At 31.8% G+C, this 27635-nt stretch overlaps 2 protein-coding genes across 2 annotated transcripts; one reads left to right on the top strand and one right to left on the bottom strand.

Moving 5' to 3' along the window:
- Positions 1-430: 430 nt before the first annotated feature.
- On the bottom strand, positions 431-8882 carry Hpr1 (THO complex 1-like protein Hpr1). The gene is made up of 10 exons (XM_068762283.1): positions 8733-8882; positions 7980-8657; positions 7078-7340; positions 6363-6535; positions 6051-6180; positions 4858-4943; positions 3885-4039; positions 2747-2839; positions 2130-2210; positions 431-850 (listed from the first exon to the last, which is right to left on the bottom strand). Exons 1-10 carry the CDS (start codon positions 8775-8777, stop codon positions 536-538), a joined length of 2019 nt encoding a protein of 672 aa, XP_068618384.1. The 5' UTR covers positions 8778-8882; the 3' UTR covers positions 431-535.
- A 536-nt stretch (positions 8883-9418) lies between these two features.
- LOC137919338 (uncharacterized) lies at positions 9419-13899 on the top strand. Its single transcript, XM_068762385.1, has 3 exons — positions 9419-9617; positions 11513-11699; positions 12454-13899. Exons 1-3 carry the CDS (start codon positions 9601-9603, stop codon positions 12607-12609), a joined length of 360 nt encoding a protein of 119 aa, XP_068618486.1. The 5' UTR covers positions 9419-9600; the 3' UTR covers positions 12610-13899.
- Positions 13900-27635: the final 13736 nt, after the last annotated feature.

Raw genomic sequence — 27635 nt, 5'->3', positions numbered from 1 at the left:
TTCAATAAAATTTTCCGTTTTCCAGCTCAGAATTAACATTCGAGCAGAAATGTCAGTTATCCCACGAAAGAAGTATTTCTCGAACTTGCGGTCTAGATTTGAGAAGTGTACGCTCAGGTGGCACACTTGTGATATTACTTTTCTAAAAATTAATTTCCCCGTGTTCATTGTCTTATATATTTTCTTTCCCAAGCATTGGAGTTTTTTTCCATATTTTTTTAAATCCACTCAACTCAATGGCCCTCCCTGTACAAAAATAAAAATAAGGATACTATTTCCAAATTTATTACAAATCAGTATATTATTTGGTAGTTTTGAGCTTAATGCCGACGCGTCGGTCATTCATCTCCATTCGAATACAATGCTGAAAAGAAAATAAAGCGGTTCATAAATAAAACACATAGTGTAAAGGAATTTAATACAACTGTTGGACTATTCGTAAAAAATATTTATTATCTTAACTTTAAATTCCAGAATTCATATTTTTATATAAGCGATGACTTAATTTAGATTTGTAGAGGCTGCATCGTTTGTGTCATTTAGAGTTTTTAAGCGCCTCGCAAGCCTCTACTAGTTTCAGACCCTCCATGATGTACAGGAGGTTCTCTACGGACGCGTCCTCGTCGTCGTCGAACCAGAGCCGGAGCATGTTCTTGGCCCGTGCTGCGTTCGTCGCGTTTTCGGTTTCGAAGTACTGAATCTCGTCCTGCTTGTATCCCAGTTTCGTTGCTAGTTTCTTCCAGTCGTCGAGTTTTGAGGCGAGTGCGTCGAGTTGCGACGGAGATATCATGGTGACGCGAGAGCGTGAAGACTTATCCTCGTCTTCGCCGGCGTGCGTTGAATCTGGTACCTGAAATTGCGAACATCATCAATCATCACCATTTGTGATCAGCTCTAGCCCGTGAAAAACTTCTATATTTCATATGAAAAAATAATTACATTCAACTAGCTTTACTTAGTGCATATCTAGTGGAAATGGGTTGGCGGAGCTTAGTTTAATACATACAAAAAAAAAAGAAAAGAGAAGAAGAAAGTTAAAAGTTTAGGGTGTTTTGTGAGATATCATTTGTGATCAGGTGAAAGAGTCCACTACACATCCAAGCACCGTTCAATCACGCTTCTACACATTCATATTCGTTCCATTAAATATAATCCTTCAGACAAAGACGCTAAAATACTTGTAGGCAAAGACAATCCCTGATAATCCTAGATAGAATCACAGTAGTTTCTTTTGCCACTTCGTCCAGTGCTGAAGCTTTTCAAAGTGGCATTCGAGAGGTAATAATCTACCAGGCCTAGGTTTTTCCTAGTCGGGAGCCACTGAGTCGGAACGCTAAACGTTATTAGTAACAACCTAAGCCAAGGACCCTTTGCGGGGACTCCTGCGTCGGGTCATTCCATGCGCCCGCCTAAGCGATCAAATAACTCGAAAGCCTCCTAATCAGGGTATATTGCCTGTAATGCAACCACGATCCTAGGTTCCCAAGAGAGCTCTGGAAAGATTAAGATAAACGAGGCTTAGGCAAAGCGTCATTCGAGCTACCTTCAAGTCAGCGAAACCTGTGATTATGCAGGTATTTGTGTATATTGTAAAAACGGATCACAATATATACTACATCCTTATCCTTATCGTTTCTGTAGTTTAATTCGTTAAGTCAACAAAAGAGCCTAAAATCGGACTAGCAATCGGGTGCAGCTACAGGGCTGGCTTCCTTTACACCAATTACAACACCCGGAACTGTCCCTTAAACAATAGAGTCCCATATCATTTAAGTTTTAAAACATTACGCGTCCTACAAAGCCTTTTTGTTACTTTTTTTATTTGGAGTATGCAAATTGTCGATTTTTATGTTAAACCTATTTCTAATCGATCTATAGAAAGTTATCACTACGAAATATTTCCTATTGTAAAGTGCCAGGCAAATAACATCTGACAGTACAAAATCTGCAGGGATACGTGTTGAAAAATAAATAATTTTAATTTGTGGTAATGCAAATTTTGTTTTCTTACTATATCATCATTACGTTATTAATTATTTCTGAAACTATTGATCGACAAATGAGTTATGACACATTCGCACTTTTAAACCTATAGCATATCACCGTGTAATAAATAATTATAAAACTACCTGTTCTATATCATTGGAATCGGCTCCTTTGATGAGATCTGCTTCCATCTGTTCTTCTGTGATCTCTTCTTCCGCAGGCTCCTAAAACATTGTTAACATTGATTTTAAATATGTTTAATCACTTAAACACTGAATCATATTTAAGGAGTGATCGGACAAAATATAATAATTCCACAGTTTGTAAGACATAAGTTAGCGATGACTTTCGACAGAATAACAAAAAAATTATGTTGCCCGTTAGGCAGGCGCGGTGCAAATCACAAAGTTATTGTTGTAGGAAATATAGATAAAATTGTAGTTGAAGGTTTTTCTGGAGGAAGAGCTGTCAAAACAACTTGACACATTTTTTTGGGTTAAAAGACTCAAAATTCTAAAGCATTGGCAAAGTCATCGAACAATGCCACCTACATATTATAGTTAAATGCAAAAAAAAATATTGCAAACAAAAATGTCTCCAATTCTCAAAAAGCTCCATAGGCAACAGGAAGGAACTTTTTTATCCACCTAACACATACATGATATACAATTACAATTTACAAAAAGAGTTTATCGCAGAAGTGAAAATATTTAATCAACATGAAAATACAATCTATGTAATGTGCTTAATATATATATACCTGTTTGAATGTTTTGTCGCTGGTGCTGGACGTGTCCCCATTGGAATGGCTGGCCGCGGCGTTGGCGGCCATGTCCCGAGTAACACGTTTAACCTGAATTTGATAAGTAACGCTTTACATTAATTTACATAAATTATGATTGTTTTTAATATTAAACGCTACATAAATTGAATGTCAGAGTCAGCTTACTATAAATTATTCTTAACCTTTTAGTATACAGATTTCTGTGGGCAGATTTTTAGGTTTTAACACAATTATTTTGAAAATAAAAAATAATTAACGTTGCGGGGGGGGGGGGAGGCTAGTGCCGCTGAAATTCCAAACCTTACGGATTTCTTAGTCACGATGTTGCAGTGGTCGATTGACCATTACGCGTTCGCCGTCCAGGCATTTTTAAGAGCACCTGTAGTTCCATCCTTCCAAAATTCAAAATGTGCAAGAACCAAAAGAAAGTGATTTTGTTTTACGCAAAGAATTTTATCAAACACTATATAAGCGTTTTCGGACGGTAAGCCCCGTTTTTTTGGAGCGATGAAGCTTTTTTTTTTCACTTAAACCTCTACATTAACATGCAAAACTGCCGTAATTGGTGTTCAAGAACCCGCAACTCTAGATTTAAACATTTAAAACAATTGCATTGCCCTAGGGTAACAGTTTGGTGTGTCTTATCCACGAATGGGATAATTGCATTATTTTATGTGTCAAAATGCTCGTGGCCTGGCGACAAATGTCAATAGTGAGAATTATCAAGGAATTATTACGGATTTCTTTCTGCCTGCGAGCTCATCCATCTTATTTAGGGCAGCATTTAGATCAAAGTTTCAAAACGATCCCTGTGACCCCTAGGTGCCGACTATGTTTGGGTGACAAAAAAGGTACTTCACAACTCTAAAGAACAAAAATGTTGGCCTGACTTTATCGGCTACTTGTAAAAACGCGCTTATTGCTTATTAAATACAACTCGTTGAGAATTGATTAGTTATATTTAATTTTCACATTTTTTTCAAGTTTTGGAAATATGGTAAAATTGTAGTTGTGGGTTGGGAGCCCGCTGGAACCAGCTAAATTTTGAAAGTGGTCTATGAGAAAAGAATTCTGAGAAACTCTTATATAATAAAAAGAGATAAAGCTTGCCCACCATATCGTCCAGGTAATCCGGTAGACGTCCAATGGGATTGTTGGTGTGCACGAAGAAGTGTGGCGAGCGGCGAGCCAGCAGGCGCAGCGCACGCCAACCCCAACCACCGCTGCTGGTGCGGCGAGCTCCCCCAGCGCCTGTCACCATGTACGACTCTGCAACATAATAGGCATTTATAAAATATCTATCAATGATTTGTTATCTAGGTGCCTAATTAACCGCCCCGTCAAACACCTAACGGATGTAATTTTGTAAAATCCGTTTTTAACTGACTTCTACTAGACAAAACGCACATTCCTCTCAAATTATAAAGGATGGTTAAGTGGATGGTTATTGATGTATAAATATTGATGTAGATGGTTAAGGGGTGTATGTATGCTTCCAAACATCTACCTGTTAAAAATGATCACTCTAATATGTTTACAATTTATTTTTTTCTATCGGATTGGTCCTGGCTAATATCTTCTGGCAGAACCAAATCAGCAGAAACAGGTGTTAACAACAATTAATTTAAAATAATCCGAATTATGATAATGCTTTCTCTTTCTATGTTGTCAATGCATTATTTACTATTTCTGAAACCATTGCTTTTTGGATATTCTCATTACTAACATATATAGTTTACTAAAATTGTAAGCGGCAGCATGCTAAGGACTGGCCTACTATCGATTTAAATGTAATTTAGTGGTCGGAAATTTCACCAGGTTGGAAGGCCACCGAGAAATAGCAAAGAACTTTAATGGTGGCAATTTACTTTTTTCATTTATTTTAATTTCAACAATTATTTTTGAAGCTGAACTTACATTTTAACTCATACTATGATAGATAAGCAATATTACAGTAATTTTATCATGGTATCTTAATATCCTAACAGATTAGTTTCATGTGGTTGGTTTATTTTTTCTATTTCCGTTTTCTTTCTCCAATTTTTTTTAATTTGCTTTAAATTTTTATTACACAATTGCATACAAACCTAACGAAGGCATAAAATCTCGTCCCTTAGTTCTGCAAGCAACTAGATTATCCGGGCACAAATTCCATAATTTTGTTAGTTCATTGCTGGAATTAAAAGTAAATTTAGATTAGAACTCTACATAATAATGATGGAGACAATTGTAAATTATGCCTTAAAGATATACCACACTAATATCTGTATATAATACCTAAACTCTAGTATACTTTTCAGTATGTTGCAGTAAAGATGAAGATATTTATAAATATTTGAAAATAATTTTTTTATTTGAAGCATCGTGAATTCTATATTTGATATGTTCTGTAGGTAAATCAGATTAGCCAAGCTAACTAAGTTGGCTACTGGTGGGTGACAATAGTGATAGAATCTAATAATTAGTTTCATCTTTAATTAAAGCATAATTCACTTGATGCTTAATAAGTTAGCTTAAGTGAGCGTTAACCTCAAGCAATATCGGAACAGGAAGACTGCAATAAGACTTCAGTTGATTTGTATTGAGAACTCTATATCGGTTTAGTGTTGGTAGGCAACTTAATGCCTCAAATAGGACAAAGCTATGGAGACTTGTTACCTAGGGTACAGTGATTGGCTCAAAATACAGACGTCACCACACGTTACGATGAATGGATCTAGTGCAAGCCTTTAGGGAATCACTTCTAAATCTAAGCAAGTGCAAGGTCATGAAACAATCGCTGAAGACCATAAATGCTGTCAAGAACATGAGATTCGGAAGAAAATAAAAAAAAAAGAATTATAGCAGTGGTAGTCTAATGGGTAAGAATGTGGTATATGATCATAGGTTTGATACCGAAAAGTCGTGTGTTATATCGCACACAAATATTACTGGAAATCACTATAAACAACCACAACCACCTGAACACAAGTTTTATAGATATCTCTATCAATTCAAAATGGTTCCCAGTTCAGTATTATTCATCAATGGTGTTATAATAAGGCCAATAACAATAAGTTAAAGAATTTATTATTGAATTTAATACTTTTTTTATTTTAATGACAGTCCAAACCATTATGTAGCAGTGTTTTCCTATGTTTAATACAAAGTTCTATAGAACTTGAAATAAGCAAATGGAACTAATGAGGCATTCACCCTTAGTTTACGAAACCCGTAAATTGAAATGCAGTAGTATTAACTACAGGTGGCAAATATAGGAGTTGCATTGATATCTACTTACTTTCCCATGTAAACTTTTTCTTGAGTTTCATATTCCTTAATTATATCTCCAACAGGTCTCCTTCGTTTTCTAGACTTCTTCACTTCATCAGTTGAATCATGGGATATTGGTTGTTTTGGTTTTTGAAATTCTAAAAATATGCTTGTCATGAATAACAACAAACGAAATTGTCATTGAAAATTTAGAAAATATAGCTGGAAATTATATTATTTAAAAAATAATCCAATCAAGTGGCATTTCGAATGTAACTATAATAAGTAATAAAATGTACAAAAATTATAAATTTAATATATGATATGTATATGTACAAACCTGGACATCCATCATTCTTCCAGTTATTCCAATGCTCTTCTCTCCGCAATATACTTTTGACACATTCTGAAAATTTTTTACCTTCTGGTGGTGTTTCACTTAATAAACGATACACCATTGCAGTTGTTTCTTTGACCCATTCAGTTTGGTCTGATTTTAAATCTTGAGTTTCCCTGTAGTGCATCAATCAATTTTAATTATAAATGGAAAATTTTAACTAATTTGTTTCTTTTTCTCATCACTCCAAATATCTCTGCTGCCAAAAAAAAGCTGACGATTTTACATATGAGTTTTGTCTTTATTTTTATGTTCTTAAATTTATTCACTCTGCACCTGTTACTCTATATTACTTAGGCTTTTATATATTTCTTTAATATATTTTCATCTAATTATTATAGCCTAATTTGGGTTCAATTTTATAAATGTCATAAATAGATAAAATATCATAGTCTCAACATTCAGATCCATATTTATTAATATTTTAAGTGTTGCTTAGTATGGAAAGAACTTTTGTATATGGATAACTAGAAATTATTTTGGGGGGCAGAGTCTGAAAATGTTTGTTTTTGTTAATTTTTCGATGACTCATGAGTTGTCTTTATTTTTTTTTTTAGCAAAAAGACTACATGCACGGGTTCTTACAATCTGGCGAAAAAATATTGAAGATATAATGAAATTATATTTGTATTCAATTTAATAAATTATAGATACTTACATTTTAAACTTTACTGCTGATGTTAAATATTGAAACAAAATTAAAAATTGTATAAGCACACATCTTCTAAAATTGGAATCTGATAACTGCAATTCTAGCAGCTTTTGATTGGTGAGGAACTTTGCAAAGTAATGTTGCTCTTTGTTGGACTCTTGCATTTCCACATCTGTGCTCACAGCCTTTACTCTGTTTAAATTTGACTTTTGAAGTTCTACTGCTTCTAGCTTGTAGGATGAAAATGCCGCCAACACACTTCCAGAATGCTAAAAATAAATTTTAACATCTAATACAAGTTGAATAAGTATTTATTTCTTCAATTTAAGACATTGAAAACTTTAACAGCTCCACTTTTATGTTTATTATAACTATGAGAATAAAGATACTGCTGTGCTAATGAAATCATTTACAATTTGGATTAAAGCTATATAAAGGAGAAACAGCAATGATTAAATACAGTTTTTAAAAATTCTATAACTAAAACACCCTGCCGCAGACACACTCGCTCTTATTAAAGCTTGCAATAACAACTGTTTTCACTGTAATTCTAATATGTGATATGTTTATTGTTAGCTCATGCCCAGCAATGTACTTTTCATGGCTGAAACGACAATGATGATGGTCTTTTGTTAATAATATTTAATATTTTTACCAGTATAATGCAACCCAAGACTGAAAATAATAAATTCTACACAGCTGTTTTGTTTTGTGAAATATATACCAAATTGTATGGTACAATAAGTGAATAAGCAAATTTTTGCCAAAGTAATTGCTGTAAACAAGTGCATGTTATTGAGTGTATCATACATCTACCCCATGAGGTGGTCCAGCTGTAGACATCCAACTGTAATGATGATTATGATAAGTGTAATAATATAATTATTAGTTTCTTTAAGACAACTTACTGCAACAAAGGTCTTCCATTGAATCTTATTGTAACAACTATTTGGATTCCTAAAGAAGTCTTGAAGGCTCCAAAAACGACAGTATAAATTATAATCTATAGCCAATTTACTTTTTTCATCATCAACAACCATTTCTTCATCCAAGGAATCTTTCAAAGTACTTGAGTTGTCTCCTCCAAATTCTGTTACATTTTCTAAATTGAATTCCGAAACAATGTTGAGTCCCGATCTTTCCGAGAACGGAAAGAACTTTGCTAAAAATAATAAAATTCTTCCACAAAATACAGTGTTTTGCGAGCGCGATAATCTCCTTAATAAATCGTTACACATCCTAAGTAGGTTGTTCTTGCACGCAACAAAAAATAAATCTTCTTTCCATATATGCACACCATTTTCCACATACGAAAACATTTTTTCGCATTTGTTCAATGTTAGTGCATCGAATATATCCCCCAGTAGTACGACAGGCATAGTTGGTGTCACCATGTGTCTACGACAGGATTCAATGCAAAATGAAACATAATTTTCTAAGGAATTAGGATTCTCAAGGAGCAACTCTAAGAGTTTATCCCTAAACGCTTGATCCATTGCTGCTTTTCTATCAACTTCATTTGTATTTTTTGAGAACGAATCTAGGAGATCAAGGTTGTTGGTTGAAAATGCTTTAGATAATATGTCCTGAAAAATAAAATTGAAACTTTAAAAACAACTATCAAATGTAAATAATAAATGCTGTAGAGGTTAGAAAAGTACCTTATACATTAACCGAAGGTCTTCAAATCCTTGTTTATCAGACATTTTTAGATTTTGCAATGTTTTTAATTCTTCATGTATTATTTCCGCTGAACAATTTTATTGTTTCATAAATAAAACAAATATTCAATATAATAACAACGCTATTGAATCTCAGGATCAACATCAATTAACTACAGAGTAAATTTGAAGTGTTGTCAAAAATAAAATATATTTTATATTATACGTGTACGTTGCTTACAATAACATAAATACAGTTACAATATAAGAATTTACAAATGAATATGACATCTTTTATTTATAATGTGTTATTTTTAATATAAATTTGAACTATTTTTATTATGTAAAACTTAACTTTTCAATGACTTGTCCGTATTTGTGTGTGTGTGTTTGGGAACGTAATCTATTTCGAATAAATATAGATATTTACCTGAAATATATAGTATTAATTATTTAATTAACTGACATAAAACATGTTACAATTTTTGGTTGAGTATATAAATATTTTTAGTAAGCATAGATGAATTTCTTTATCTGTAGTTTGTGTTTATTTTATTGGTTAAATCTCACAAGAACGTTTACGTAAAGGATATAAGCGTCTCTTATTGGTTGCTATTCCTTCAATGCTCTCTAGTAACCAATAAAAAAAACCCGCGGAAAGGCAGCTGTGCGATTGTTGACATCTATCTATGTATGTCATGTTGTCGTGTCGATTTAGCGTCCCGTTTATTTATCAATTTTAATAAAAAATATAAATTTGTTTTACATCTACATTTCTAATTGTTAAGTGTAAATTATATGTAAGGAGTAACCCATAGTTGTAATAAAAATACAAGGAACAAAGATAGCGTGGGTTCATCGTACGGAAATGGATAGAAATATGAGGTGAGGTGCTTTTTTATCCTTTCGCTTATGATGCCATACTTTCACATCTAATACACATTCTTAACGTAAATTCGACAATCACTTTGTTTTATCAAATTATATTGACATGCTCGAAACGTCAGCTAGACTTAGATAACCGAGTTATGTTTTTGTTACGTTTATATTCATGTTATAGGGTATCATATTTACAGTGTTAGTATTAAGCCAGTTCTACTAATCCGCTTAGTAATATGTAACTTTTATGCTGTGGTTTGTTGAGATTAGGAAAATATCAGCAATTAAAATTTTTATCTCTTGTTAGTTTTAGCAAACAAAGAGAAGTCGTTTAACTTCCGCATTGTGTAGTTAATTATTTCAACATGCCTGATTTTTAATCAAACTAAACATGTAAACGACTTAAAATTAGTTATGTTAATGCTTTTAGTCTTGTCCTTTTTTATTTAAAAGCTATGGTTGTAATGATCAACTATGTCTATATGGTACTTTATAATCATTTAATGAAGAAAAATCAGAAAACTTTTCAAGAAACATTCAAAAAGGGAAAATTTCGACTCAATGAGAGTGTATGAAATAAAATGGTAGTGTAAAATAAAGAGTGTTAATATACTGCTCTTTTATGGGCAATTTTGTAAGTGATTGAAAAAGGACAAATGTTATGACTTATCACTACTTATGACTACTTTTTCAATATATGTTATTTTTTGCTAGGTTTTCTTATGTACTTGCCAACCTTATAATAAACACCAATTCACAACTAGTTTATTTGTCTGAGAAAATTATACAAGAGCCCATGTAAGAACTTAACAAATTGCAGTCCAAAATATATCAAGTTGTCTGATAAATAACAACACTTAGAGAATGGGTGTCTTTAAACCATATATTATCACTAATCAAGGGAATAATTATGATATCGACTTTGTCTAGCTATCTTGTCTTGTTTCAATGAGCTGGTTTTCATTCAGAGGAAATGGAACAAGTGAAGAGTTAGCTGAAATAGGATTGAGAAGCTCTAGCAGAATTAAGGAACAAAATATTATCAATACTATTAAAATACAAATAATTATTGACAATATTTTAAAATCACAATCTGATAACAAGGTGTGTGTAAATTGTACAGAAAATATATTACTTTAGGACCTAGTAGTTTAAAGGAAAAAAAATGTTGGAAAATTATAACTCAAACCTTTCCAAGCAGATAGTGTAAGCATTAACAGGTTTTTCAACAGAAGTTTTCATGTCTTGAATTTAATATTATGTTCTTTTGCAAGTTTTAACTATCATGGTAGATGTTTTTGTTGTCATTTTGTTAAAAGGGAAACATACATGATTTTCAACCTGTTAATATAAGGATAGGATATTATCACTATCCACTATTGACCATTTAAAGATAAATGAACATAGTTTTTTTTTTAATTTTTGTGTTTATTACAGACATTGCTTAGTACTAAAATTATATTACAGCCAAATGATTCAACAAATAAAGAATTGATTTATTTTTTTAGTCTCATTGTTCCACTTGGCACTAGTTTTTCTTTAATGAGTTTAAAGTTTAAGTGTGACTGTTTAATGTTAATAAAATACTCATCTTCTTTCTATAGTACTGCAACCGATTGGAATTCTTGTCTCTTCCATGGTTCTCTTTCATCTCACACTATCCTTATTCTTTGCTAAGATGTCTTACTTTTGGTAGTCCTGAGATTTTCTCCTGCACATTACAGCCACTGCTAGCATCTTCTTCTGGATCTTTTTTGTTGCAGGATTTTATGTTATGTTGTCTTAATAGCATAGGTGTTGGTTGTTCCATCCAAGTGGCCAGCCTATCTCACATCGTGTGTCTGGAAGAAAGTATACCATTACAAGAATTTATAATATAACCAGTTTGTATAAAATTGTAGGTCAAGTTATATCAATAGCGGACCCAGATCCCTTCCCCACATGGGTGGTAGTAAACGACAGAATTCCAATGGACACAATGGGGCCAGGCTGAGCCCGCCTGCACAGACTCCTCCAGGACCACTCCACAACAATAATAATAATCAACACGATGATATTATAAATTATGTATATGATTCTTGGAATAAGGTAAGTTTAAGAATTTAATTGAGAATAAAACGTATGGCAATAGATATTAAATAAATAAATTATAATGATAGATTAAATGTTATTTTATTTAAAAAAACTCAAAATGTTATATGAAAGAATATAAGAAAAAGATAAGATGTAACTTTCTTGATTTAAATAAGAATTATAAGTAAACAAACAATCAATTTAAAGAAAAACCTGACAATGACTATAATGTTAACAAGAGTTTGGATATTTAGATGCATGTTAACCTTAAAATGAAGTGATGGGATGTTGTAAAAACCACCTTGTATCAAGAAAATAGATTCTCAATTGACAAAAGAAATTGTTACATATAGGTAACAAGTTATGTCATCTTTGAAAATAGTTCCTTTTTTAATTTATATATCAGTTGCTCATTGTAGTTGCCTCCATATTATTTTAGCTTTTCTTGTTTCATCTGAACCAACTGGTTTCAGTGACATGTAATAAAGCTCTCATTTTGTTTTGAATAATTTATTAATTAAAAAGTTACTAGGTCCCTCTATTACTGATTAATACTGTTTAATTTAGTATATACAAGATTTATATATCAGACATAGATTGTCAATTGCTAGACAAATGCTACTTTAGGACTGGTTGGCAGCGGAACGCAGTCTTCCTAAAGCCTCAACAATTTCATCTGAACACTCATAAATTGTTAAGGCTAAAATTCTCTGCTGAAAAATATAACACATGAATAATAATTATACAAAAAATGTCTCTAAAATTTCAGGTGACACGTGAGTTGGAACGGGGTAGCGAAGACGCGAAGTACTATCAAGAGGTATTAGCACCGAGACAATTGGCCAACTTCAGACCGTTCAACCTTGAGGAGTGGTGGGGCCGGCGGCTCGTCCAGACTCTGAACCGCAACAAACACCGATCTTAGTTACCGACCCCCCAATCCTATGAGATACTATCTCATTGCAACATTATCTGAGGACAGATACATTAAGCAGTTGTCGTTATTGTAGAATTTAAGATTATAAACACCAATAATTGGTTGGTTAAAATGAAGTTTGTGAAGTGTGAAAATAATAACTTGATTGCAGATTCCGGTTTGGATTTAAAACTTCATTGGTTAAAATAAATTTATAATATAAATGTTTTTAACAATCTCTCTTTTGTACCATGGTTAATGCTTTTTCAAAATTACTTTTATGAATATTATCTGTTATACTTATAATAGAAATAGATTATATACTTGTTTTAGTTTATATTGTGTGATGCTTATCTGTGGTTCCCAAGGAATCAATTTTACCAAAATTGACAAACCCATGTTTACTATTTCAGGAAAATATAGGGGTAAAGAATTGGTTCTTATCAACCATTATACTATATTCAGTATTTCAAATTAGACATTTTCTATATTATCATATATAGTCTTAAAGTTAGATGTGATCGATAAAATTTAAGTAGAAATGAAAAATATTTCGATACTCTAAATACTAGATGACATAAAGTGTATGTTATTAAAAGGTTAATGATAGAATAGAAATGAAGAAATTATTTAAAAGTCAATTACTGTAATTTCTTTGATATACTCGATAAATTCAGAAATGTATTCATATTTTAATGTAGAATAAAAGTATTGATAACAGTTGCAATGAGATACAACATGACATTAAACAAATTGAAGTTCCCATTTTAGAGCAATTATTTTCTTCCAGAGTTTATGTGAAACTGCTTGACTTGTATTTTCTTTTTAAAAAATATGCATTTGAATTAAAGTTGTAAGGTGAATTGGATTTTATGAATAAACTAACAATGATCAAGTGTGCAATTGATCATACAAGATATTCATAATGATTTTAATGTAAGACTGTACAAATTCCATATAAACCAGGGAACTGTTGGACACATTCAAAGACGTAGGAGATTAATAAGTAGACATTGTAAAAAATAAGTTAGCACCAATTTCTATTATTAATTATAAAGTAAGAATATAATGTGTTATTAATTATTAGAATCTGCTAGTGTTTCAATATTTAATCATGACTCAATTGTATATTGTATTAAAACTGTTAGGGCCGTTTAGATCAGCATTATTTGAAAACTTAAGGTCTATGGATATTCAATGTGTAACTAATAATATAATTACATTCCATATTTCAACACTGTACTTAGCATTTGAAACTTTAAAACAGATGTAAATAATTTTTGTGATGCTGAAAAAGTTAATGGGTTTAATAAATTTTTTTACGATAATCATATTTTATTTACATAAATACTCATATATTGAAGACTTGTTTTTTTTTCTGCCCTAATAACTATTGTCAAACATATTATGTACCAACAATTTTTTCTAATTGAGATGGAGCGATATACCAAAATCGCCACGCATCAAAAGGAAGTTTATATATGTTTTCGAATAGGTAGGTCAATCGGTGCTAAAGTTATTCATAAATTAATTTAGTGTCCGGCTCGTAGGATACATCGCTCTATGTAGAGAATGAAAAGCCATAAAATATCAGTTCGAGTGGCTTGACTGGGAACCGTAAAGAGAAAAAAATATAATTTTCAACATTTTCGCTTGATCAGACTGTTAGAATTTTTCGCTTGTGTAAAACGCATGGAATATAAAATAGCCACCTCTGGATCGACAACATACCCTCGAGGCTTTCGAATTTGTTAATTTCAAGCGGTTTATTAAAATCCAGGAGAAACTGGTCTTCCTTGAAAACTTTATGATTGTCTCCTCAAGCCATATTAAAAATTATGTAATAATTTGGAGTACGTGCTGTAAGTAATAATATACAGCTTTGATTTTTTTATATCTATAATCAAGAAAAGGCAATGGTAACACTAAAGACCAGAAATAACCGAGTGGTTAATACCCCCGACAATAAAACATTTGGTGTAAAAATAAAATATAAATATTACTCAATAATTTTTTTAAATGCTTTCTTGTCCGCTTTTGACCACCAATTCGCCTGCTTAAAATTGACGATTCACTCTGAAACTGAACAGATCTGGGTTATAATTCTCGGTGAATAAGGAAGCCGGCGGATCGTTCTATATTGGGGCTCTGCGGATCTGAAACGTTGTGTCTAAACGCCTGCTACGCCTACAAGGAAATTCCACGGTTAAAAGGTGGTAGTGGGCAGACTTCTTACTCGTCTGCTTCCGCAACGCATCCCCTAAAATGAATCGGTTAAAAATTAACAGACTCGTTACTCGTCGGCGGTGTTGAATCAAGCGAAGAAGTTTCTTAGAAACTAATTATCACCTATAGGTGACCTACTATCTAATTATCACCGAATGCACGAACAGCACTCTGTTCTACCGAATCAAGAGTTTCGAGCTGGTATGTAACCGAGCCATCCCATAGGTGGCAGCAGTATTATCGCCTGACCTTATTCAAGATATCCAGTTTTTAACTAGCTAATTTAGTCATAGACTCAATATAGTTTCCGTAGTTAGTGAAATTAACGCGGCCTATTTCAGGACTAAACAACTGAAAAATATGACGTTATGTACAAATATTTCAGGTTCTGCTTTTCTGGATAAAAACATTTGAATTGAATATGTTATATTTTATAAAAACAAAATTGGTATAACGTATATGAAGATCGTACCTATATTAAATTGTAGTATAGATATGAAGTGGGAATTTCCCGAGTTATTTGGGGCGTATTAATAACATAATAAACCTCAGTGTATAGAAATATAACATGGAAATATCTGCGTTATGGAGAAAAACGTAAAACACTTGTTATACAAGGGACAGTCAGACGAGGCGAAAACGAATTATAAAAGTGCTTATCAGGGATTTCTGTATATCCTCTACGCATACTTCTATATCATAAAGGACATTATAAAACAAGTAATAAATAATGTTTTTCATAATTATAATGGGTCAGTTGTAATATTATGTGGTTGTAGGTTTAATAGAATTATAAAAAATAAGCTAGATTATTTTGGTTTACTAAAATAGATTATGGCAGACGAATAATTATTTTTAAAAATTATATTTTAACCTCAATAACAATAGAGTGGATCTAATTTTGCTTTACAGGCGTTATTGAATTAAAATGATTACACATATTTTTTCAAATATTTTTGTAACATGTTTAATTAAAAGAAATATTTTACATTACTTACTGGGCTTGAAAACATTAATTCTCTGTCCCTTCGGCTAGGAATTAAAACGTAGTATTTGAAAAATATTTACATTTACATGCAAACTATAATGTGAAAGATTTCACTTTTAATTTTTTTTAATATCGTGTAACAGATAACGGTAATTTTTAAAAGTTTTTTTTTCAACTCATTTATAAGTTTATTGTCATACTTAACCTACCTATTTATTATATTATAAATAAATACCCCACAGTCAATTCAATATTATAATTTGATGATCAGATTGTTTTATTTCTTTTATTAGTATAAAAGTTTTTATACGAGCTATAACAATTCTTAACGTCATGTCCGTGATTGTATATTTATGTGTTTAGATCAATGGTGTAATTGCCTTGTCCGAGGTTGCATTTCATTAAAAAGTTATTACGTAACGTTTTATTTAGGAGCATTACAGTTGCCAAACAAATTGTAGCGCTCGAAACGCTTGACTGTTTGTCCAACCGCGCCTCCCGGCGGTGACCGAGCTTCGTCTAATGAGTTTGAGAAGTTCTCATTTCACGAGATTACACGGCTATTTTGTTTTGACGCGGTTAGCTTTTGAGGTATTTTAACTGTGCTTATTTAAGAACACAAAATTAAATAGACAAGCCTTATTGTTTAAGGCCTATACTTAATGGACTTTAATTATACGTGTTTTTTATTGTTTATGTTTGAAGCTTTTTTACTACTTTGGTCTTTATTATTTTATTATTAAAGCTATTTAATTAGCAACAAATGTTACTCCATTTTAACATATAAAAGCATTGTTTTACGTTCAACGGACCATTTAATTTAACAACTGGAGTTTATGAACAAAAGTAAATAAATCACGTCATGATATATTTTCATATATGTGTACATTTCAATATCATCATTTCAAAAAGTAAAAAAATTAAGAGACGAAAATGACGTAATAATTCGAAACATTTATTTTTCCTTAAACTAACTTTTAAAATTTACGTTTTTTTGCTTCTTTTTACCGTATTAGAACAATGAATTCAATATACTTATGTTATAAAGTAAAATAATTATGAAACAAACACTACAATGTACGCGTACAAATTAATTTTGGCTAAAGAGATTAATGGTGTTAGTAGCATTTACTGGCTCTTAAGGTGATTACGGCGGTAATGTTTAATTGAAGAGTACTTAAAAGACAAATGCTCCAATAAAAACGTCCTTTGAGGAATTTGTGGATCACTAGAACGGTTCAATGATTCTACTTTTAACGCTTAAGTAAATAGATAAATTTGTTTTAATTCTAGCAATAATTGATTGTCTCTTTTATTTAATTCGTTACACAGAACATATATGCCAATACATGCAATCAAATAGCTGATACAAAATGAAAATCATCATTATAATTTTAATCATAGAACGTTCACTGATGAACGAAGGCCATAGATTTCCAAAGCGCGTGGTCTCTTCTCCATAAACTTAAATATCCGTACTGCTATCTGCTTTGTGCGCTATTTGTCTTCCCCACTGCCGATTCAACTTGTCAATTCGCTGGGTTACGTGGGTAATTTTTTTCCTTTACGGACATCGTCTGATACGACCTCGTAAAGAAATCCTGAACATGGCCTTGTTATTCAGTGACTGTAAAGAGGCCTAAAGTTAATAAGTGAGCCAATGAGGCCAAGAGTGAGAGATCACGTTTCATTGCTGTGAAATATGAGAGCAGGTACATTTAAGTGGTAATGACTAGGGCGTAGCAATATTTATTTTAGTTTATAACTAAGTAATTAATACCGGTCATCAAAAGACCTTTGCCTTGGAATGGGCGTCCATAGAAAAGAACAACAAGAAGAAATAATTATTTAACAAGGGTACATTTTATACCTGTTGTTGCAATAATTTGGGGTTTTTTCATTAAATTCTTTTCATTAATTTCTGCGCGAGGAAATTAAATAATGAAAACTTTTATATTGTTGAATCTTTTCCATTTAAATGTGAAGGAATTTCCACCGCTCTCAATGTCTCTACAGGGAAGGATTAAACAAAGAGACTTCCGTTCAATTTCCCCTCTCGCGAACTTTTCCCCTTATTTCACTCCAGCCACATATTGCACTTAGAGCGAATATACACATTTCTCATTACGCGCTCTGTAAAAAACAATTGAGTACTATTTTGAAGGGAACAAGAAAATAGTTTTTTTTTTTTTATAATTTCTTTTTATTTGCTACATTATATTACGCTTATGTGTCAGCAGTTAAGATTTTGAGTGCTTTTTATTCTAAAAAAATCATGTTGGTACATGCACAAAAGTCGAAATATCTCTTTTATTTCTTTTAATGTTACGGAAAATTACCAATTTAAAATTTCCTATATTTAACATTAATACGGTATGTAATGTCTTTGTTAATAGTTAAAAAAATTAAAATGACAGGTTGATAATATTTCTACAAGACTTACGGGCTGTTATCCATACCAAATTTTATTTTATTAATTATTTATTTTATTAATTTTCACTTACTTTAATGAAGTTAATATAATATATACTGATAACTAAAAATAAATTTTAGAAATAGTGCGTGTGTACATACATGTGACGTGCACAATATTTTTATTTAAAGTATAACAAATAAGCGTTTCTCTAAAAGACGTGTTCTTGTTAGGAAAATGACAAGATCTCGTCTATTCCGATTAATTTTTCCTCGGGCTTTTTTCTTTGCTCTTTGTTAGCGGTGGTGATAGTATATAATACAAACGAAGATTATAGGGGAATCCCACCTCCGATTTACAATCGTAAACCACAATTCATTACACTATTGCTGACTATTCACAATTTAATTGAAATAGCTACGGTTATCGGTTTGGAACCGCGGGTTGATTACAAAGGCTAGTCTCCATAAAGGATTACATTCTAGACAACAGTTAACGTAACACTGAAATCAGATAGACGACCGTCAGTGATATGAACAGATTAAAAATAAAACAAACAGATAGTTGCCAATTTCTTGTAAGTATCTTTGCCTGAAATAAATTGTAGAGCTTTATAACGAAAAAGGAACGAAAGAACTCTTCGTGGGACGGCGAAAATCGTTTAAATAGGAAGCATTCCAGCCAGCGTCTTCTCGTGACCTGCTTTTTTTTATTTTTCTTAGTGGGTCACAGATGTCTGTATGCTTTTGTTTTATTTGGCGTTTTTTAATAGATTTCTGTAATAAATAAACAAACTGACCTATCTCTTAATTTTTTTTAAAGTATTAGTTAATATTCATGTGGTCTTTTACTTTAGGCCTTATAAGCAAGCTCGCAGTTGCTTAACGATCGAGATTTCTCTTCGTGATCGAAACAATAATTAGGGCATCCGTAGACAAATGGAAGAAACCCACTTAGCGTATATGGCGTGTAGATAGGTTAGGTTAGGTTGCAGGAGCATGAAGGTTCTACGGAGACCACGGTACAGCAAGCCAAGCGTAGAATGTCCACACTCACGGAGGACAGACGACGTCGTTAAGGTTGTTGGAAGATGCTCTATGCAGGCCGCTTCCAACCGGTACTATTGCAAATTAATAGGAAAAGTCTATGTTAAGCAGCAGACGTCTTCTGGCTGAAATAATAATGAATAGTTACTGTGTTACGTCGGTGATATGTAAACTGCCGCAGCACTACCTAATTTTTTTAAATTTACCTAACGCTTATGAGTCTTCAAACTATCCTGTCCTTTGTAGATTTATTAACGACTTGCACTATATTAAAAAGATAAGTATAATTTGATTATTTATAGATAATGTATATTATACGATAATATATACTTATACGATTTAAACGGTTCAATGCTCGGCAATCTTGATCTTTCTAGTCATAGTAATTATAGCGAAAGGAGTTGTTCTTTCCTTTGTCAATTTTCAGAATATATTACTTTGTCAATCCCATCTGGGTGCTATTGTATAATAGATAGACATTATTAGGGCATTTAGAAAGTGCTGGATTGTGCCAAGTCTATTATAATTCTGCAGAGAGGGCTCGATAACATTTACATTTATTATGTCAACGGTAATTTATTTTACTAGTGTTCGAAAATCGCGATTTGCTATTGTATTTATCATTAATTAGGCTATGTACGTAGGAATAACAGGGTTCACAATATGGCTACTATTATAGATTGCGAGTTACATGTTATCTCAACTGACACTATCAGGTTCGACGCAGTCATTGAGTATTGCTTTTGGTTAAGGTTATACGCCCCCTTAGCTTGTTTAATGAACGCTTAATTCAATGATGTAATCTGTAATTAAATTTTTTCTTCTCGCCGTTGGCAAACTTAGATCAACTTGGCCGTATTGTCTTACATCGAGACGTTCGGGTCCCAACGGGACATGATGATGAACACACACATTAATGTGATAATTCTGTGATATTTGAGGAACGAGGCGAAGGAAGTGAAACGATGAATGAACGGAAAATAGTATGGAAAAGAATGAAAGAAAAAATGTAGAATAAAGGAAGAGGAAAGATAGATTTTAAAAGGAATGACAGAAGAGCATAAAAATAAAAAAGTATGTCAAAAAAAAAGAGGAATAAAATGACAAGAGAGGGGCACGAAAAGTCCGCAATAGCGGGGGGCCATATTTAAAAGAAAAATAATAGACACACATTGGCCTAACTGATTTTATTATAAACAACATTAATTTTATCACATTAAGTAATAGTTATTAACGTCTATGACTTACCTTAACATGCCACGCCTGATTCAAATAATTTTATAAGTTACTAGTTACTACTAACTACGATACTGTACGGATGTGAGGCCTGGACCATAAAGGAAGACCTTCGTAAGCGTAAAGAGGCTTTAGAAATGTGGACATATAGACGCATGCTGTCCATAAGCTGGACTCAGAAGGTGACCAACGTCGAAGTTCTGAAACGAATCGGCCATATACGCGCACTAATGCTCACAGTAAAACGAAGGAAAATCGCTTACTTGGGACACGTTCTTCGACACCAACGATACAATCTCCTTCAACTTATCATGATGGGAAAGGTCGCTGGTAAAAGGAAGGTTGGTAGGAGAAAGAAGTCGTGGCTTCGTAACATTAGAGAGTGGACCGGAATCGCCAGCGCTGCTGAGCTATTACGCAGAACCAAAAATAAGGAAGAGAGCAGGAAGCTAATAGCCAACCTCCACTAGTTAGAGAGGCACTTCAAGAAGAAGAAGAAGACTAACTACGATGCTCTTCATCTCTAAACTCGACAAAGTTTACGGTACCGACCATCGATTGGAGTATGTTTTATGATTTGTCTTTGTTAGTGGACTCGTTTTCAATGGTGGTATTTAATATAAAAATTTTATAAGTAATAATTATAAAAAATTTTATAAGTTGATATTATTTCATAACTATAATTATAATTGATTGGAAATGTGTTCAAGATTTATAACGAAGCTTTTTAATTGTCTTATCTGTTCTAATTTAAAATAATTTGCTTAGGTATTTTAACAAGTTTTTTATATTGTTAAAAAAATATCATGACTGTTGATCTTTGCACTAGGTTCGTAAGCCGATATTGCAGAGAACAGGGTGGTTACAATAACGTTCCAAAAACATATGATTCTTCAAATATTTAATCAGTTTATAAGATTGGTCACTTAACGTTAGCATCTCTATCTAGCCAGAGAAATAATATAGATTTTATTCTGTTAGGACTTTTTTAGATATTTCTGGGCCACAATTTTTTGCAATAACTTTGGCTTTTTAATGCGTTAAATTCGTAAATCTGGCCCTAGCTGCATGCTGGTGTACACTTTTGTTAATAGCCGTGTGTGTCTGAGTGATCATACATAGTTATACAACATCTCAAATTTTTTAGGTGTATTATATGGTGTGTATTAAGGTGTATATTTCGGCCTTATAGGATAAAGGGATTTTAACCCTTTACAAAGTTTTTTTTTTAATTTTTATTTCATTACCCTAGAAATTGAATCTTCATTTTATTAACAAAGTCACGTTTGTACGTGGTTTCATTTCGCGCTTTCCATTGTCGGTGTGTTTTATCACGCCTCGAGGCTGCGACCGAGCGGCTCTAATGAGCTTGACGTCTTATTTGTCTTACTTGAACTGTTGCAGCAGTCCTAGTGTATTAGTTGTGTCTTGCGTTTAATGACTGAACGCATATTATGTTTCTTACAACTATATTTGATTATTTACCAAGAGTTTCTGGCTTGAAGGAATGAAGACAATGCTTGGTTTTCGCGTTTGATTATAGTACATAATTTTTATTAACAACTTATAATAAAAATATATTTGTAAAACATTTGATTAGTCTAACAAAAATTTTGCAGTTTTTTGTTTCCTATCACCGCTTTACGTGTGCCGTGGAATGTGGTAAGAACCCAACACTTACTGTAAGTTTTAATTTTTCAAAACGAGTCTCGATCCTCAGTAGTGAGGGATACGACGCAAAGAGGGGAAAATAACTTCTTGAATGTCTCCATAGGCACAATCGCTGCGTCTGTTTTTATTTTGACATGATCAAATTATGTTTGCCTTTTGGCATTTACCTTTTTTGAGCGAGCTAGCAAAATCACTTTGATAATTCTGTACAGGCCTTAACATTATTTCTAATAACGGTTTGAGACGCAGCCCTTAAATCAGAAAAACAAATAGAGCATTGTAATGTTCACGTCCGTGACTTGCGATATAGCATCTAGTAAATTCGGTAAATTATAGATGTAAAAGCTTTAAAGAGGTAAATGTAAAGCTCACTTGTAGCAAAAGGATTTAAAATTTTCACTTGTTTTTAATCACTCCGCGAAATGTAATCATTCTGAAATATGTAATGATATTTTTTTCTATTGGATTGCGACATGCTTTCTAAAAATACGTCTGCAGGGACAGATAAACAATAATTAATTTTAATATGCAGCAAACATAATTTTGAAAACGCGTTTTCTTACTTCATGTTTACGTTATTTATTATTTCTGAAATCATCAAAACAATATTTGACAGTAGGTGAGCTATGATTTTAGCCCCTTTAAGCTTTTACATATATAACCAAGCAACCTGTATATTATGAAGAAAAAGATTTCTCAGTGTGAACGAATTCACATTAAACATATTATCGCTTCGGGCATTGTCATTGTATGAACCGTCGGCAATTGTTGTGCGACTCATCGAACGAACGTCAGTTTCCGTCGATCAAGGCGAACATTAATGGAGTTTCGCGCCATTTCCTGACACGTCCATTTTGCATTCCACCATTTAAAACATTTGACACACGGACAGCAACTCTTGTTAAAAGTTTGTTGGGAATGTGAAAAATGATTTATCCGATTTAAACATCTTGAATACTTTGTTAATTACTTTTATGGTGTTCAAATCCATGTAGTGCATGATTATAACCGAGATAAATTTTAAACAGGTAACTATATACCATTGTAAATGAATGACTTATTTGCTCACAGAATGTCAATCAAAAATAAAGGTTTTTACATCGGCTCTAAAATTCTAACAATTATAAACAAATGCAAAACAAAACGAAATCCTCTATTTAAAATTAAATAAAAATTTTACAAAAAAATCGTACTCAGTGTTTGTAATAGGCGTAATTATATTCTATATATAGATGATTTAGTCATATTAAACACTTATAAAATATATATTTATTTGTACAAGATGTTATCTGTTAAATCGTGTAATCGTAACCTCCGGCTACCTGTGAATACTAAAAATCAGTGTTTTCAGAAATAATAAATAAAGTAATGATAATGTAATTAAAAAATTTCTAAATTCGAATTATTACATTTTAAAATTAATTAATATTTTCTTATTTACTTGTTTATTATAAGTCCCTGCAAATTTTGTACTCGCAGCAATTATTGGCCTCTCGTATTCCAATAGTGAATATCAGTTCATGTTATATATTTTAGTATTAATAATATATACAGGATGATTGGGAATAGGTGTAAAAGCTTTAGAACTTTTTGCTGGCAAATGAGCTATACATTCACCTCTTTAAAACATGAACAACTATAATCGGTCATCGTATATATGTTATCATAGGATGAAAGCTCTTGATGTTAGTTTATTGTGTAAATATATTTTTTATATTCTTTTATTATGTTTGCCTGAGTAATTAAATAATTGTAGTCATAATCGACAATTTTCAACTTTGCTGCAGACAGTAGGAAAGGCAGATTATGTCTTTAAAAACCTTTTAACGATGTCTGCGTACTTTTAAATGTTTGATAGGTGCGTGGGTAGGTAAGTGCTCTACAAAAGTTTCATTAAAATTTACTTTAAAAAATATTTTTTATTACAAGTTTATTCGTATAAAGTTTTATTAATTGAAACTAAATAATAGAGGTGCAGTTTGTAGTTTCAATTTAAAATTTAAAATTGTCTGTAAGCTTTAATATGATATAAAGAACTCTATAATAATACTCACTGAAATGAATAAATGGTGAGTTTTAAATAACATAAATCTTAAGTTTTCTTTTTATGTGGCGTGTTATAAATCATTTCAAAAATAGCAAGACAAAAACCAACCGAGTCTAATAAATTCGTCGCAAAATTCTTACTGTTTAAATGTTTTCTTTGTTTATTTATCTTTACTTCGAGTTAGAAAGACGAAAAATTTGTGAAAAAAAATATTGATTCGGTTCAAAGATTTTTTTCCACATTTTTGTCACATGAGTATTCTAGGTATATAGTACATATAAATTAAAATCTTTTATTGATTTTTCAATTTACTTTTAAAACCTATTCCATATGATACTTATTGTTATTTTTCACTGTCCAATTAAAAAAATAACTGTAATGAAACTACAATAAAAGCGTAAAAACGTTACAAAGCAATAACCGAAGGAATAAAACTGACAATAAAGCAATATTTCCTGTTTTCACTTTGCGTCCGATCAGAATGACGGCGCGGGAAATTAAAAATATCCAAGTGATGGTCAGACGTTCAGTAAACAACATACAATTGATTAACATTTTAATATTTCTCATATTGTTAACGGTTTGTTATGAATGTACGTATATACAGGTTATAGTATTGTAAAAACTTCATAATGTACGGAAAACCCTATATAAAATAAATTTATACTTTGTACTACCAGAATTTAACGGCATGTAGCATTTAAATAAAAAAATTAACGAATATAACATATTTCATAGTGATCACTTTACTCAGGGTGATTGGCAATGAGAGTAAAAGCTCTAAAGCTTTTTGCTGGCAAATGAGCTAAATATTTTATTTAAGCCTTTAATAAACTTTTAATTTGTTTAAATTTAACAGATCACCCTGTTTTAAAAATTATCCAAGCTATGATATCCAAGATATTTGCTGTTTCCTTTACGCCTTTAATCTTTTTAATAAAAAATCAAAGATGATATATTATATATTTATAAATTTACAGCGAGTTTTCTTATTCTTTTGCAAAAATAAGAGGATTCTTTAACAAAATATTAAAAAGCCTTTATAGTTATTATAAGAAGAATAACGAGTTTCGTTCAAAGTAAATCAGACGCAAGCAAATACTCTGTGGACGGTAATCTCAGTCCTTAGCTTTGTACATACGGCTTACTTTGAAAATATGGCTTTATAAAAAGACGAATAAAACTAACCATCCAGCATTTCCAAACTAATTATTGACTGTTCAAAAAATTTTCATACCTTTTATTATTTATTATCTATAAACGCTTCATACTTCTTTTTTTTTCTGACGATTGGCAGGTGAGTGTTATTGGAATTTAAAAACATTAACATGTAGATAACAGAATTATGTAATTATAAGTAGAATATCTATGTCTTATTATTAATTTATTAGTGAAAACTTAATAATAATGAGTTTGGCCATTGGCCATGGTCATTCTTATTCTTCTCATATTAATTATTATTTATTTAATGACCAAACGTTCCTGAGTGGTCGCGGCGTGGGTATGCTTCCTTGAAGTTGGACCGAAAACAAAATAAAGGCTGCGAGAAATCTGTAAGTTTTACGAAAATAATAAATAATACAAAATACGTGCTTCATGGTCGTAATAAATAAAAGATAGATCATTAATAATTGTTTTAGGAAGCTATTGAGTAACCTATCTACGTTTTTGTGCAACTGTGCTATTTTTTATCTATTTGCATGCTTTTAATATCTACACTCTCTGTTCACAATCTATTGCAATGAATGTTGTGTTTTATTATTCACAGATGATTATATGCTCTAAGCCGGTTTTCTGTTACAGCGATATATTAAGTAACGAAAATTCTCGAGTGTCGCATGAAATAAGGTTGGAGGGAATTCCCATCGGTGTATATTCCCGATTTATGTTCTAGTTAAATTTTAGTTTTTTGCTATGATGTTTTTCGATCAACCACTTAGTGTTTTAATTAAATTTTTCTAAATTATTTATTGCTCTGATGTTTGTTCAATAATATCGTTATTATATTTTTTTATTTGTCTATGGTTTAGTAATTTTTAAAAAGGAACAGAAGTTTAAGTTCAGTTGGCTACTATATAGTGCAAATATGCGATCAATCTCCATAATACAGTTGTACCACACACAAGCGAAATTAAAATAATAGCTACGAGGAAAATTAAACCAATCTAGCTCTCGACGTCGTGAGAAATTGCAAAACAAGAGACGCAGGTGCGCTTCCTTACGGGTGACCGGTTTGTAGCGAATTTTTAATATCTAAAGCTTTACCGACCAAGTACTTTCTTCTCGCTTTTTCTTTTTTCCAATTGTATATGTTTTTTATACTCAATGAAATAAATTATTCGGCGAAATGAATTATCAAAGTAATTTGCGCGCAAAAAATATAAATGTAAAAGAAGCATAAGACCCATTACATTAAATTTGGAAAGGATATACATTTTTTATTTTTTAGTGTATGACCGCAATAAAAAAAAACCGGACCTATACATCCACATATTTCTCGCTGAAGCTTAAATTTTAATCTCACTGTCCGTTACATATTTGACTTTAGAACATGCATACTACAGCAATATAGCGCTTTAATTACCTTCATTAGTTTAGTTAGCAAAAATGGATTAGAAACTTTTGGCATTATTATACACAATATTAAAAATTCCAAAACTATAAAGTAAAATTTGATAGATTATTCATTTTCAAAAGCGAAAAATAAAAACAAAAAATCTCTTTTGTTACATATGTTATAATGATAAAATTCGTTTTAGTGGTTTCAGTTAATTGTCATTGAAATATTCATAATTGCAAATTAATATAAAGAGTGCGATCATTGAAAAAATCGTATGATTTTTATGTTCTATATCTAAGATAGGATATGGTTTAAGCATAAGAAATAATACAAATAGATAAATTTAGGTAAACCATTTTATTTGCTCAAAATTAAACAAGTTCGCCATGGTCGTTGGGATCAGTCCGTTCAATATTTTTATAATTTTTTCAACCTGCCTGTACAAGTCTTGTATTTCGGTTATATCGAATAGCGTACGCGTATTTAATATAAAAAGTAATAACAATACATCAATTTAAATGTTCTAATAGAAGAGTGCTCGAAGTCCTTTCATCAAGCCCAAGTCGTATGTTACGCAGTAACAATTCAGTTTCTGTTCGATGCAATCGAGGAGAGCACGATGTTAAGAAACTTATTAACTAAATAAATTACATAACATTAACATTCCTCCCGAAATAAGTTCATTTACAGTACAAGTATCAAAATAATAAAATGCATTTAGTATCAAGACACTTAATTGAAGAATTCATAAATAGAGCACATTGAAAAAGTACAAAGAGGTATAGATATGTATACAGGTTATGTACAGACGGCGTGCGTAAGTTCGATTGCATCGGGCGCGGAGAGAT

The sequence above is a fragment of the Battus philenor genome, unplaced genomic scaffold (assembly GCF_028537555.1).
Source record: "Battus philenor isolate CCGP_79_NKW_IND1 unplaced genomic scaffold, ilBatPhil1.0.hap1 SCAF_16, whole genome shotgun sequence".
Lineage (NCBI taxonomy): Eukaryota > Metazoa > Arthropoda > Insecta > Lepidoptera > Papilionidae > Battus > Battus philenor.
Note: the sequence above shows the minus strand (reverse complement) of the source record. Positions and strands in the feature narration are given on the sequence as shown.

What these genes read in the sequence shown, in the direction of transcription:
- Hpr1 (XM_068762283.1), bottom strand. Translation starts at nt 8,777, where the DNA reads ATGTCTGATAAACAAGGATTTGAAGACCTTCGGTTAATGTATAAG. An exon ending in ACCTTCGGTTAATGTATAAG is followed by an intron (nt 8,658 to 8,732) that starts GTACTTTTCTAA and finishes TTTATTTTTCAG; the next exon opens with GACATATTATCTAAAGCATT. An exon ending in GAAAAAGTTTACATGGGAAA is followed by an intron (nt 4,944 to 6,050) that starts GTAAGTAGATAT and finishes TTTTAATTCCAG; the next exon opens with CAATGAACTAACAAAATTAT.
- LOC137919338 (XM_068762385.1), top strand. An exon ending in TATATGATTCTTGGAATAAG is followed by an intron (nt 11,700 to 12,453) that starts GTAAGTTTAAGA and finishes CTAAAATTTCAG; the next exon opens with GTGACACGTGAGTTGGAACG.